This window comes from Hirundo rustica, chromosome 2 (assembly GCF_015227805.2).
Source record: "Hirundo rustica isolate bHirRus1 chromosome 2, bHirRus1.pri.v3, whole genome shotgun sequence".
Classification (NCBI taxonomy): Eukaryota; Metazoa; Chordata; class Aves; order Passeriformes; family Hirundinidae; genus Hirundo; species Hirundo rustica.
This window is the reverse complement of record NC_053451.1, coordinates 95075486-95090296: the sequence shown is the minus strand read 5'-3', so window position 1 is coordinate 95090296 and position 14811 is coordinate 95075486. Positions and strand designations below refer to the sequence as shown.

Sequence of the window (14811 nt, the reverse complement as noted above, 5' to 3'; positions counted from 1 at the left end):
AGTTTCTCCGGTTTTGATGTTTCCGTGTTCTATAGAAGTTTCTATATTGTGTTCTTATACAGAAGATGCAGACCTTAGAACTGTATGCATACTGACAATCATGTTTAATCTAGTAGTTTTTGTCTGGAACAGCCCATTAAATAAATAATAACCTGGTAAAGCTTGCCAGGTTTTTTGTCATGGGTGACACTGCCAGTGTGTTCTCTGGTGCAGTCTACCATGACCATCACAGTGACCTTATCAAATCCCTGCACGTTAGTGTAATTTGTCATGCACTGAGGCAAGAACCGCATGAAATAATCTTCAAATCTGATGTCTTATGTTATGAAATATAAACTCTTAAGCAAACAGATTCAGAAGGCAACCTTTTTCCCAACCAATGAATCTTTACCATACTTCCTCCTGACTAGCACACACAAAACCAGCTCTGTTTGGGATCATGATTTCCATCAATCTTCTGCTGTTGAATGGTGCTCATACAGTGCTCTTGTACCAAATCAGTGTGTAGTTTGTGCCAGTTGTCCCATATATGGGGAAGGAAAGGATGGACAGACCTGCTGCATATGTTACCTTTTTAGGAGAGCTAAAGAGCTTTTCTTTGTAGTCAGACTGTGGTTGTCATTCTCTAAGCAGTAACTGTTTACATCTGCCTAATAACGTTGTGGATTTTAGCAGCTATTTTTTCCTGGAGGGTTTCTTTACAGCTGAAGCTGTTGCTGCTGTTGGCAATGCTCACTTAGGACAGAGTAGTTGGCATACTTCAAATGGGAGAGCTTAATCCTGGGGGTTGGGTTGACAAAACCTTTGGGCTGTTCAAGACGGGAAGTGCAGATTTTCATGCCTGAGGCAGACTAACCCTATATCTGGGTACAGGTTGGGAACTTGAGCTGCAATCCTGCTGAAGAGTATGCAGGGGTTACAACGGACACAGTTGAATGGAAGCCACCCATATGTGCTGATGATAAATCAGGCGAACCACATATTGGGCTATGTTCAGAAGAGTTTGGCCAGCAGACAGAGGAATTTACAGCTACTGAAGCTGCGCCTGCAAATATGTGGCCTTGGTCCTACCAGTCTAAGATAGACATTGAGGCAATAGAATGAGAGCAGTGGAACAGGATAACTAACAGAAATGACAAAGCTGAAGTCTTCTTAATAGTGGCAGTAGTAACAAGAGATAATGGCCACCAAAAGAACTCAAGGCATTTTTGATAGAAGTCAGTGCAGCACTTAAACAGTTTACCCAGACAACTCGTAGAATCCATCAATGGAGGTTTTCAAGACTGAGAGACAAGACAAAGTTATCTGATCCAGTGTTAGTGAATTACCTCATGCTTCATGTGGTATTAAGCCTTCCACAGAATTTCCTCCAGAAACAAACACCCTGTGTTTGAGTTGAGCTCTCTTGAGGTGTGAAGGGAACTCTGCCTCTTGTGCCATCATCAATTCCCCTGCTGAGCCCTGCTTGGTTCTAAAACTGTGACTCCATGGTGCATTCCTTAGAGAAGAACACCTGAAAGATTGATTCAGGGAGTTTGCCCTGCCTGCATTTATGTTTCTTAATCCAGGCTTAATCTAATAGAGTTGCTGACCTGCAGCTGTTACACTCCCAGTCAGATACTGATACAGGTTCCAGATGTGCTGAGAAAAGAAAATTCCATCTTCAATTCACTAATTCATGGCTGAGACCAGTGCCCAAATGGATCAAGAGTCCTTTTCTCAGTTGGTCTGAATTGCTTTGACTCCAGCCACATGCTGGGAACTTCTGTGGCAGTCAAGCACTGCTCTACATAGAGCAAATGAAGACTCATACAAGCTGAAAGTCATCGCAGTGGACAGGCAGAGGACACTAACCCAGGAACATCCTTCCTGAAACTGGAATCTGCCTGTGAGAGCATCTTTGCTGTGCTGTGTTTGACCAAGACACTGATATGATTTGTTTTGATTTCTTGCCTTGGATGAGGAGAGCAGTGTGATGGCAAAGATGTCCTACAGCTTGCATCAGCCTCATTTGTGATATGGCAGCAAAGACTGCCAGTTCCTCCTGAGAAGAGAAACTGCCCAAGAGTTAAGCTAAGGAAAAGCAAAGATACCATTAAAGCCTTTGGTTAGTAAACAATGCAGATTTACAGCCATGACTAGGACAGCAACCACAATTCTTAGCCTCAGATGAGTTTTCAGAACATAAACATCAAGTTCAGTTGCAGCCTGTTGGAGCTCAAGTGCATGGGTGCTCCTTCTTCCCTTCCTGAAAGAGAAGGAATGAGCAGAGCAGGGGTGGGCTACCAGCTGCAGGCGAACACAGTTTTACACAGCGAGCTGTTTTTCTCTCTCTGGCTATGAGCCTTGCTGGCAGGCATTATAGCCACAATTAGAAGTGTTAGGGTATAAATTTAGGGTGCTGCAAGCCAAAAGGTCTGTGTAGGCTAAAGGCTTGGCCACTGAAATATTTTATACACAGGAGAACAATTCTAATAGAGAAGATTTGACGTTTGCTTATTCTTCAGTCCTGTCATGAGAACAAGAAGATGCAGTTGCTAACTTCCTCAGGCTGAGGAGAATGGTCTGAGTGTAGCTCTTCTGTGGAATGCTGAATGCTCTGAAGGCTGAGATTGAAGCAAGGAATAAAGTTACATCTTCTGCAGTGTTACAGAGTTACCCTTTCATTTCCTTGTGTCTTCCAACAAGGAAATAAAAGAAATGAAACTTAAAATTTTTGCTATGAAATGAAACCTATCATTAAGGTCAAGTGGAAAATTTTGTTTTATACAGCAGGAGTTGTTGGCTTTGACATGCAAGAAGAAAGGGTTTGTGTTTTGCCTTAATGCAAGCCAATACTTGTTTCCAGATTTCAGTTTGGCAACTCATTTTCTTCTAAGTAGAGGGGCATTAAGGGCATGCTAAGAAAGGAACAGAAATTATAGAGAGAGAGTAGCCTATGTTAAAAGTAATTGACTGAACTTGACCTGTAGAATTGTATTCTGTGTCTCCTTCTGTCATAGAGACACTCTGGGCTCTTTTTGGATAAATGTGTGCTCCTCAGTTTTGGGAAGTCTGGTTTGAGACCATGGATTGTAATTTATAGTGAATACATATAATATTTAATATAATATATAATATAGTGTTTGTATTATCTATAGTTTATTAAATAATATAACAAATAATTTAGCAAATAAATACACAGAATTTATAATGTGATTTGCATGCAGACCCAAGACTATATTTTTATATTTTATTATGGAATTGTGATACATAATAGTTTATAGAATACTATGCCTTTAAAGCAAATTAAAAAATGTTTAAAAAAAAAGAACACAGAATTTTTGAATGGGCCACCAAAAATCAGTGCGTGATTTAAAAAGAAAATAATTGGTTTTCATTTCCTTTGTAGAGAATATAAGATAAGAATACTCTGTTGTCCTTTTTTAAAGAAAATAAATAAATATTTGTGATGCTTTTATGTGCTGTGATGACATGAGCTTTACAATATCCCATCAGGAGATTGTTAATTATGCCTTTAGAGCAAGGTTTGAATGGTATTCAATAGATTAAACAGGGGTCAAACCACAAGGACAAAACAAAGTGGTCATTTAGTCAGCACTAGTCAGGTGTGCCCTCAGTGAGATAGGGATCCTTTGATGATGTAACTACACAAAACAGGTAGATAAAAACAGTTTATTAAGTTGCAGAGTAATGCCCATTTTGGTATTTCTTAACTACCCAAAGTGAATTGAATCTGCATTTTCTTCCAGAGATCTTACTTCAAACTCTGGAGAGAAAACCTCTCTCATCTGGGCTGCTGTCAATCCTTAGAAATTACAAATTTGAGGACCTAGCCCCCATATGGAGATTCATATACATAAAGTAGAACATGAGAATCAGAAGTGATGGGGTGGTCTGTAGCCACCACATCAAAAATCCTTAGTGTGGGATAGTGGGCACATTGTTGGTGGATGTGGATTCACATTCAAGGACTTGGGCAATAAAATCATCTGACAATCCATTAGCCTTCTTTTGTGACAGAACTGTCCCTTGAAAAGTGAGTAGCAGCACTCAAGTCTCCTATGGGCTTTGCTCTCAGTGGAAAAGAAAACATACTTGAAAAGAACAGCGTTATTGCAATGTCAGCAAAAATACCATATTTAATGGTAAAAACAATAAAGGAATCTGACTTAAAGGAATGCTGTGAATGTTAGGAATAACTGATTCAAAGACACATTTGTGATTGTTTCCACATTAAGATTTTAGTATCTGATGGTTTCATTAGAAGGATCAATTTTAATGTCTCTACACAATCAAAAAATGTAAAAAATTAGAAAAAAGTTATACACAGGGTTGTGAGCCTGAAATGACTGATGTTTTTAAGAGGTGCCCACTGCATACTAATGAACTCACTAAATTTATGATATGATGATTTTTCTTCTCACTGAATACAAGAATTTTCCAACCTAAAGAAAGATGAAAATTAAAAAAAAGAGGCACGGGCATCAAACTGACATTAGTCTTCAGAGTAGTTTCTTTTTTGTAAGCAAATGCTAGCCACTTGAATTGTATTGAAATATTTAGGTATTTTGCCCGTCTCCCATTTGAACTTTCAGACTTCTTTCTATTCATATTTGTTCACATGAACTGAGCCAGCTTTTGAAAAAATGCATCAGTGATTTAATGGAATGAGTTATGTGTTATTTTCAAAAAGTAAATGATAATGACATAGACTCTCTGTAGTCAGCCTTGGTCGAGTAGGAGGAGCTTACATGATGGACTTACACATGGTTAGAATAACAAAATAATTGGTGGAGATTTCATGGCACATTTGAAAGCAAGACCTAAATTTGCTTCTGTTTATTTACTTGCAGGCTGTTTCCAGCTATGTAATGTTTTTCGGACCCATGAGATGGAAATTGAGCAGTGCTTGCTGGAGTCCCTCCCCCTTGGCCAGCGGCAGCGGCTGGTCAAGCGGATGCGCTGTGACCAAATAAAGGCGTATTATGAACGAGAAAAAGCTTTCCAGAAGCGGGAAGGCTTTGGGAAGAAGCTGAAACATGGAAAGAATCAACGAGTTCGTTTTAATCTCGCCGATGTGATACAGGATGCAATCATACGTCATGATGATAAAGAAGGTACATTTTAATGTTGTACGATATTTTTCCTTTGGACAGTAAAAGTTTCAGAGGAAAAGCTTTCTTGTTCTGCTCAAGTATCTTTATATTTGAGCAGAACAAGAAAGCTTTTCCTCTGAAACTTTTACTGTCCAAAGGAACAGTAAAACACTAAATGCTAATCATAAAGTGATTGTCTCAATAAAATATACAGGCATGTATTGCATACAACATGTTACAACTTCTTACTGAAATGAGGTATGGAGAGTAAACCTTCAGAAACCTAATGAATTTATTTTGAGATTAATATAAATGAATATATTTCAAAACAAGGACTGTGATTCTGTGATTATGCCTGGCCTCTTACATACCTGCATGAGCCTTAGAATTTAACACAAGTGACTTTGAAAATTATGTTCTCATTTTTAGCCAAAATTTGAAGTAAGGGATGCTGCTGTTAGTGACATTAGCATGTCTAGAGCAAGGAGATAGTGTTGACCCATAGTCACACTAGATAGAAGGTAATCTTTCTTCTTGTGAAATAATGTTTATGTCCTTTTGAAATATGTAACCACACTTTAGGGTTCTGTCTTTAGTTTCCTGGCATTGTGTGAATCCCTGGTGCAGCTGACAGTAACCTGAGGAATTTGTAATTTAGTCCTCAGAAGTGAACCAATCCTTGCAGTAAGAATCTCCCAACTTTTAGAAGTTCCTAGAAATCCCCATACTGTTGTGTGATAGGGAGGGAAATAAGAAAATAACTGATGCAATGTTGTTGCCAACTCCTTTGCAAACAGAGTTTATAGCAGTTCTTTGTAATCACATTAGCGTAAAAAGGGGAGACTCTGAGACAGACAAACATCATACAAAGAACTTGACAAGTTTCTCTTAATTCTTATCAGTTTGATTAGGTATGCCTTTTTTACTCACTCCTAAGTCTTCATTTTATTGTGCAATTGCTCTATCATTGCTTGTCACTCAGGTATAGCCCTACACTTTTAGATCTTTAGAAGAAATTAATCAAAAAGCTTTTCATTTCAACTGAGTGCACAAGGCGTTATTTATAACTATATTATAAATAATATTCACAACCTTTCATTCCACTCTCTTAGTGTGGGCAGGAATTATAAACAAATATCTTCCTCCATGTTCCCATAGCTCCAAATTTCTTTAAAAACCAAGCAGAATACTAGGTATGACTTTTAACATTCTGTAAAAGTCAGATACTTGAGGCTATTTTTGACATTCGCACTGAAGAAATGTAGGTTGCTTATTGCAGTGGTGGTAGGGCACCAACAGTGTTTTGTATTGCCTATGCTTGGCCTTGAGCTGCACCTGAATCAAAGTATAAAGTTCAGCAACTGCTGAGATGAGTAACGTAAGCAGAAAAGGAATATACCTCAGGCAGAGGAAAGTAAAATGGAGGAAACCCAGGAATGTTGTCCTGCACCTGAAACAGATAAAACAGGTCCCCAGAGGCAAGGAGCTCAAATAGCCCACAGATAACACAGTCCTGAATTTGTTGCCTGTGGTTCTTTCCCAGGACTTTGAATATGTGTGGTTGTTGTCTTTAAGCGTCTTGGGGACCTGCAAGTACCTTTCTGTTGTGTTTTTAGCCAAATGTTCCCAGAGCTTTGGGGTGAAAAATGCTATATTAAGAATTGTTACCATTAAAAAAACACCAAAAACCCAAGCCAAAACAACAACAACAACAACAAAGTTTAAACTCACAGACATGAAAGCTGCGTTCCTACTATTGTTGTTGAGTGGAACATCTAACCATGACTCTTCAGTGAATAGATCTACATTAGAATTTCTGTTCAAATTAGACATATTCCTTTGTAATAAATATCCATTTACTGTGTTTGGTCGTGTTTTATGGAGCATGTAATGTAGATTCCTTTCAGGCAAAACTGCACTGGAAGATGCGGTCTGGAAGTACAGCTAGTGCCCCAAAATAGTAATGAGCTTTCAGTCTGTAAGGCTCAGCTAGGCAGTGCCTGAAGTAATCCCATGGAAATAGTGGGGTATAGCTGGAGCGGTTGGGCTTTTGCTACAACCAGTTTCTCTTGTCTATTTAATCATATTTTACGATGTCCTCAGCAATAAACAGCTTTGAGTAGGTATAAAAGACAGCTAAGAAAGGTGTTTTGCAGTTCTGTGAATGAAATGCAAAAAACATATAGTATCGAAAGTGGAGAGAGGGCACAACAATGGATAGAAGTAGTTGTCCAATGAAGTCCAGGGGTTCAATTTTTCTGAAGTACCATAAACTATATAGACTGGACAGCACATTTTGAAGAGGTGACTTGTGGTTCTGGTTTGCTACATGAGGTAAATTGGATACCATTAATATACATAGAAAGAAGAATTTATTATGTAACTGGTGCAGAGACATTTCACAATTTACTCTGGTCAGAATTTCACTCTTACGAATTCATTGTCTTTCTTATTCATGAAAAATGTAATATGCCTTCTCCAAAATTACTATAGCAACTGCTACTGGGCACAAAATGCATTAATGCTACTGCATGCTAACAGGAGTGACCATTAGTTTGCTCTAAAATTAATTTTAGAATAAGCTTTTAGAAATTTTTACTAGTCACCTGCTTTGTCTCAAATTTATAAATGAAATATATGCTCATTTGATTTCTCAATAAGTTAAAAATCAGTAAAATTATGTATCTTTACTCTTTTTAATTAACTATATAGTTTTAGTTATTCATAACTGTTTTTTAGTATTTTAATTTGACCCAAGGAGATTGAAGGGGAATCCTCCTTCTCTGTATCCTGGCAGCATCCTATAGTTTCTCTGTTTTAAAGCAAGATGTTTTTACTCCTGTTGATGGGCCACATTCACCCTCATTACTATCAGTGAGCATTTTGGGAGATTCTGCAACTATTGCTCTCAGCATTGACATGTGTAGAAGCAGAAGGTGATGAATAAGTGAGTGCACTGTTTGTTCACACTGATTTTGTACATCTTTACTGCTGGCAAGGGAATACCTCCAGTTAATTTTCTTTTAAATACTATATATTTTTCTTCTGCGAGATATTAAATCCCTAATAAAAATGGACAGCAGAATGTTTGTCTTGCTGATGTCATTCATATAAATGTACTGCAACATGGGAGATGTAGCCAAGCAGGCTTATGCATCCCATTCCCACTGCGAACTAGGCATGCTTGCCCCTACATGCAGCATTACCATGTGGACTCAGATCTTTTCTGATACACACACAAGTCATACATCGGTATTTGCTGAGCCTGCACATCAGCTGAGACTCATCTACAAGCAATTAGGAAATGAACCGAGCAGTCAGGAAATAAACTGAGCGAGTCTCAGTCGGAGTTTCTGCTTCAAATACAAATGGATCCTTAGTATTTGGGCCTCTTGAGAATAAGGGGTTTGCATCCTTCCTGAGGCAAAGGTGCAGTTATTGGCAGTGACAGCAGTGAGAAACAGTGGCTGCTTTGAAAGATGTGATTTTTGGAACGTGAGCTGATAGATAAGTTTGCTACTATGAAAACTGTACTAAAAGTGAACGTGACAGTCCTGTACCTGAAATCTAACATGGGGGCAACTAAGGGACTGGCTTTAGTTTCTATCATTATTTGGTATATTCTGTAACCCACCTTTCTCAGTCACCCTGCAGAATTACTCGAGGTGTAGGGTTGTCAGAAAATCTTTGTATCTAGTAAGTAACTTTTGTTGTAAAACCTCCAAGTTGTAATTCAGTCGTGATACCATAAGTCTGGGGGGCTGGCAGGTGGTGGCAGGTCAGGGTACAGAGTGCAGAGAGCCATCAAATTCAGTCTGCAGACAAAAGAGGTACTCCTGTGAAAATCAGCATTACAAAAGGGAAATGCAGATTCCCTAAACCTATTTAAAGGCCATTTCATCCTTCTGGTGAGCAATATGCTGATTCTGTGACAGCATTGTGATTCTAAATAGCAGCAATACCAGGGTGAGTGAGTGTTAGCATAATGCTGAGTCTCTAGTAATGATTCTTTGTTCTTTTGTAGTGACTCCCTGTTTTAGTCAGCCCTCCTCAATTCTCCCAGAGCTTTCTCCTAACCCTGCAAAGTTACCGGTGTGACTTTACCTTTAGAGATAGAATGCTGGGATATGGTGGCTGGGAACAGCTTTACTCTCCCTTTTCTCACCAGGGTATGTCATAAAAAGGTGATTTAAAAAGAAGATGATACCAATATCCTACTTTTCCTGCAGTGTTCACTGCCGGGGCAGGTCTCCTGGGACTGGGTCCTAGCCCCAGTTTGATTGACTGCCGAGCAGTTTTCATAGTGCAGGAAAGAAAAGAGAAATCCTGTCTCACTTCCCTTCCTGTGATGCCAGTATCTCAAGCTGTTTGAAAGATGTAATATTATAGTGAGATCGGTGGTATCATGATATTTGAAAGGGTTGGAATAATCAATATAATGGAAGGGTTTAGTATCATTAGTTATTTTAATGAGCACTGTATAATGTACAATGTTATGATAAATTTCAGCTATATTAGTCTAAAGGGTGAGTAAGTGAGCATAAAAGGGGGTACAGGTGGGGCTGGTGCTGAGCTGTAATTTACATCTGAACAACTTTGGGCTATAAAGAGGTCTCGAGGGGAGAAACAAAATCTATTCAGAAGAGGAATTTATCTTTAATTTAAGGCGTCAGATGAGTTGACCAATATCTTTTGTTAGGAGAATGTGTCAGAGATGTTATAAAAATAATTCTTATTCATGGAAAAAAGGTAGAAATAATCTGAAACAGAAAACTGAGGCTGAAACTGAGCTGAAATAAACCAGCTTTTTATTATTTCCTTGCATTGTTTTCAAATCTTGGGGTTTTTGCATCTTTTTACATTAGGCTTGTGTGATATATGTCCTAAAGTTAATTCATGTTGATAGATAAAATTTAATATCATCTAAATAAATGTAAGTTTTATTTTAATCCAACAAACTCTGAGTCAACTCAGAGTTAAGCAGCTCAGAAAAGGGTGCAGAAATTTCTCTCGCTTGAAAGGACAAGGGAGGGGGAAGCACAAGACATAACATGATTAAGAATTACCAGGAGGGAGACACAAACATGCATTAGCTACCAGGAGAGAGACACAAACATGCTTTGGCTACAAAGCGTTAAAAAGGAATGTAACATCTGCTCTGAAGTTACTTCATGTTAATAGAATATAAATTGTGATACTGAATGTATGATTATAAGTCCTGTATAAAGTAGCATGTTAGAAGTTAGGTTTTGTTTTAGCATTTTGTGGGTTAACTTGGGAAGAAGGGAATTCAACAGAATACAAAATATCCCTAGCCTGAAAAGATTTGGGAGGGACACGGAAAGAGCTTGATTGGAATTACCAGAAAGGAGGACAAAAGACTGTCACTGCCAGGAATCGCTGAAAAGAAACAAAAGGCAACGGAACACAGAGATGATAGCCCGGAGAACCCGATGATAGTTCAGATCCGTATCTAGATGGTCTCCGGCCAAAATCAGCATGTCTACACCACACCTGGAAACGACCATCGACAGCATTGTCCTCCTCCGCTGATTCATTCAGACTCTTAGAACTGAAACTTGCATACTTAATGAAGCTGCCTCGGATGGAGGACTTACATCATCTCAGGCCTCTCTCCACGATCCAGTGTATAAAAAGAGGCTGCTGCAAACCCCAGATGTGAACTTGGGGGATAACAGACTGGCAGAGTGTGTTATCGTTGTTCACCCGGCGCTGACCCCGAGCTCGACGCTGTCCTTTTAATTGTGGCTGTCCGAGACTGTTATTTTGTCTCTTAATAAAATTCCAAATTTTGATTTATCGAATTTGGTCTTCTCATTTATAACAGCTTGGTTATGCTTTACTGTCCTTTTTCCAGTAGAAACAGCTTGGCTGGTTATGTACAATATGTTCTGTAAAACAGTGGATTGCACTGACTGTGTCTGGCAAACATCTCAGGGCAAACTTACTGATCCTCGACAATCAGTTTAACATTGCCAGCAGTCTTTTTGAAAAGCTGGAAGAAGCAGGATATGGGCAGTAGTGACAGGCTGGTGAGTGCAAGGCTTCTTTATGTGAAACCTGTTGTCAGGCAACAGGGTGTAACATAGACTCTTCTTAGCAAACACCTTTATAATCAAGAATGGGAACATATTCAGGTAGCCTGTCTGCTGTTGGGATTTTGATTTTCAGACTACCTTTTTAGATGCGTGATGATACCTCCTCAAACTGATTGCAGGCAGTTCTTCTGTTTTTTGCATATTCTGGGATGAATGATGAGAAAGCAGACTCCAAGCATGGCAATGCCTGGTTTTTAAAATTCACCAAGCCCTTGGATGAGGACTGCGTTTTTGTATGCCAGAAGTTCAGAGGCATCTTTGCTGCTAGAAGAGACTGCAAGATAAAAAAATATGTTTACTAAAGACAGAAAATTTTAGTAATAGAAGAGTTTTACAAAAATATAAAGTAACAAAATATATTACTGTGCTTAATGTTTAGGAAAGAGGTGAAAAGCAGGTGTAACATTAAATCTCTTGAGTTCCGTCCTCATCTTAAAGCAGACTTTCCTTAAAACAGGCAAAAATAACTCCATCTTGAGTTTAAAAAAAGGGTGACTCTGGAAAATAGAAGGATCTCTGTGTGAAAGTCTTCTGGGCCGTCATAGATTACCACAATCCACTCTTGTTTACTTCCACCTTTCAAAATCTTCCTGCCTTGTTTTTTATGATTAATATTTAATATCATCTTCTTTCATTCCATTCTCCTCCCAAAGGTACTTTAATTAGCATTTCTTTTGTATACTGTATGTTGCAGCTACAGCCTTCTGAAGAGGTGGGGCTAAAATAATAATGAATGATAATAAATAATAACAAATGAGGAAAATTAAATGCATGGGATATTTATATTTTATACAAATGTGTGTGTGTGTGTGTGTGTGTGTGTGTGTGTGTGTGTACACACAACCCCACACCCACTTTTTATACACGTATTATACAAAGGCATAAAGGCCAGAAATACAAACACAGTTGATGAATCAGAATTTAGTTGCGTAATCTGAATAACTTTCCACAGTTTTCCATGCATTCTTGATTTTACACTCTCTTTCAGGAAACCTCACTTTTACCAGTTATTCCAGCTTCAAAGGATAAAGTGACACATAGTTGTAGTGTGTTTAGCATGCACAGGTAACCTTCATGACAACAGAAAGCTCCCAGATTTAGAAAAAAACCAAAACAAAACCAAACCTTGAGTCAAAACCTGAATTAATAGGAAATGAGACAAATAACTGCAATTAGTAAGGTCCTCCACAGTAACATCATGAAGAGGGAACCCCCCCCCACCGCCCCCAAAAATCAATTTAATCTAATTTCAGTTTGAGGAATTTAGAACTGAGAACACTCAAGAACATTCAGAACAGTACAAAAGGTATTGAATACTCTGTATTACCTTATTTTAGCATGCTCAATCCTTTGTAAAATTTAAATCAAAGATTTCTCAGATTTTATAGTGCTTTGCTTTACGATTGTTCTAGCATTATTTAATATATTTTAATTTCAGATTACTATTTACTCCCACTCCAAATTTCATTAAATCCTATTTTTTATCTTTCCAGGGAAGCAAATGGAATTCATTATGCATGTAATAATAGGGAGACTTCCCCACACAGAGCTGTTTTGGATTTTACAGTGTTTCCCTTGAATCAGAGGAGAAAAAATGTACATTAGACATTATTCTAAAAGGGATTATTTACGAATGTTGGTTTGCTGGGAACTGTTGTAGAGGAGATCACAGCACACATGTGTAGTGGTTTCAAGTTCACTAAATTCTGGCCTTAGTACTCACTCTTTTTCTGTGGGAGAGAGACTAGGAGAAAAACAAAGCAGGCTCAACTTTAAAAATGAACAAATAGTTTTATTAACACACACTAAAAGGATAGAAAAGAAAGTTGGAAAAAAAAAAGTAAAACAGAATGAAACTTCAAAAACTCTCTTCCTTCCCCTTACAAACCGTTCACTTTCCTACGAAACAACATAAAGAGACAAAACTTGTAATTTTCAGTTAGTTTTACTCTTTGACAATAGTCTTTCATCAATTCTTTAGGAGAAGAGTCTCTCTTAGAGTCATGGATCCCACTGACAACTTAGAACAGTTCTCTTGTGGGATTTTAAACTGTCACAAAAACAACCTCACGGAGAAACCTGCCTTTGTGACCCTCCCAGGAGCAGTTTCCCAAGCTGCTTATGGGTCATGGGTCTTAGACTTTTGTATACTGGGGTGTCACCTTTTAAAGATGAATAACTCCAAAGCAAAGGATTCTTCATCTCAAGGTGCAGAAATACCTTCTCACTTCTTCACTGGTGCAGAGGGCTTCTCATCTCTATCTCTGTTCAAGCATCTTATAGCATTAATATTACTTAGTCTATCACATACACCTTTGCTTATATCCACACACAAATTGAAACAATCATCTCCCCAAATGCATATCTTTCCTATGATTTAAAGGAATGACCTAAATATAGAGTTCATTTCCATGGCTCAAGTAAGAATGGAACAACCAATTCTTCAACCCTCTGTCCCAATAGTCTTTTCACTCTTGCTCAACTGACTTCATGCTGGTTTTTTCTTTATGTTCACTCTGTCCTTTCTTACTCTCTCAGAGAAGGGCCAAACTCTGGAAGCTTCATGTTGCCAGGAAAGAGTTAAATCTGCCCAGAGTCTTTGTCTCTCCCTCTGTAGCTCATGGTGTTGGATGTTCAAGGCCGCGCTGGTGAGGGAGGAAGAACTCACAGAAACATCAGAGATCGGAGCACCTGGGCAGTCCGGAATCACAAAAAACCAGGCAGGATCATAAATACCTTTTCAGCCCACCCCTCAGTGTAAATTGGGGCGGCCTCAGCCTTAATGGTGCCCATAGCTCTTATCAGGGGCCTGGCAGAGATCTCTCCCTGCTCCAGGGAAGTTTGGAGAAAGTAGTTTAAAGCAGCAACCTCTCCTTCCCTCCCTTCACCTGGGAGCTGATGGAATCCGGCCAGGCCTCAGGCCAGCTCCCCCCCAAAAGGGGGAAGCAGCAGGCCCAGCTCGATGTTACCTGTCTCCCTCTGGCCAAAGGAAAGAAGGAAAAGACCCACCTACAGGAAATCAAGGGGTTTTATATGGTACTTCCCAAAGTCGTAGCCAACAATTTTTAGTGGTCAAAACAGATGCCAATATTCCAACTAACCCTCTGATAGATCCCCAAACTGTACTAATCCATGACAACATGTATGATAATTTATCCAATTTAATATTCATTGTCCAATCCTTAAGAGGCATGAGCACTAGACACTGAATAGTGAAGCAGAGCATATGAAATTAATGAAGTACACAAAAAATTTGCAAATTTGTGCTTTTGGAAAGAAGGAAAAATATATTGTAAATGAATGCTTTCACAAGACAAATTCATGCATTCTGGACTGGAAATCATGTCTGTAACTTCGGATGACACTAACGCACCCTACTGTCCAACATGCTGCTGGTGATTTAATCTGTCCTATGTATAGGAAAATAAAACATCAATCAACCGTCTCAATCTACCCATTGATGAAGAAGCTTTTCCAAAAGGTAGAGACATTTCAAACCAGGGCAAGGCTTCAATCCTATAAACTCAGCATGGTTGTTAACTTTCTTTGGCTCCCTGTGTGCTGAATTCAGCAACACGGGGCATCTTTTTGTT

At 38.7% G+C, this 14811-nt stretch overlaps 1 protein-coding gene across 3 annotated transcripts in view; it reads left to right on the top strand.

The window, feature by feature from the left end:
* Positions 1-14811, top strand: part of MYO16 (myosin XVI) — a 370295-nt gene that overhangs the window by 92262 nt on the left and 263222 nt on the right. For all 3 annotated transcript variants that reach the window (XM_040056866.2, XM_040056865.1, XM_040056864.1), the window contains exon 2: positions 4857-5120. In XM_040056866.2, coding sequence (XP_039912800.1) covers positions 4895-5120 — 226 coding nt within the window. In that variant the 5' untranslated portion in view covers positions 4857-4894. The remainder of the gene's footprint in view (positions 1-4856; positions 5121-14811) is intronic.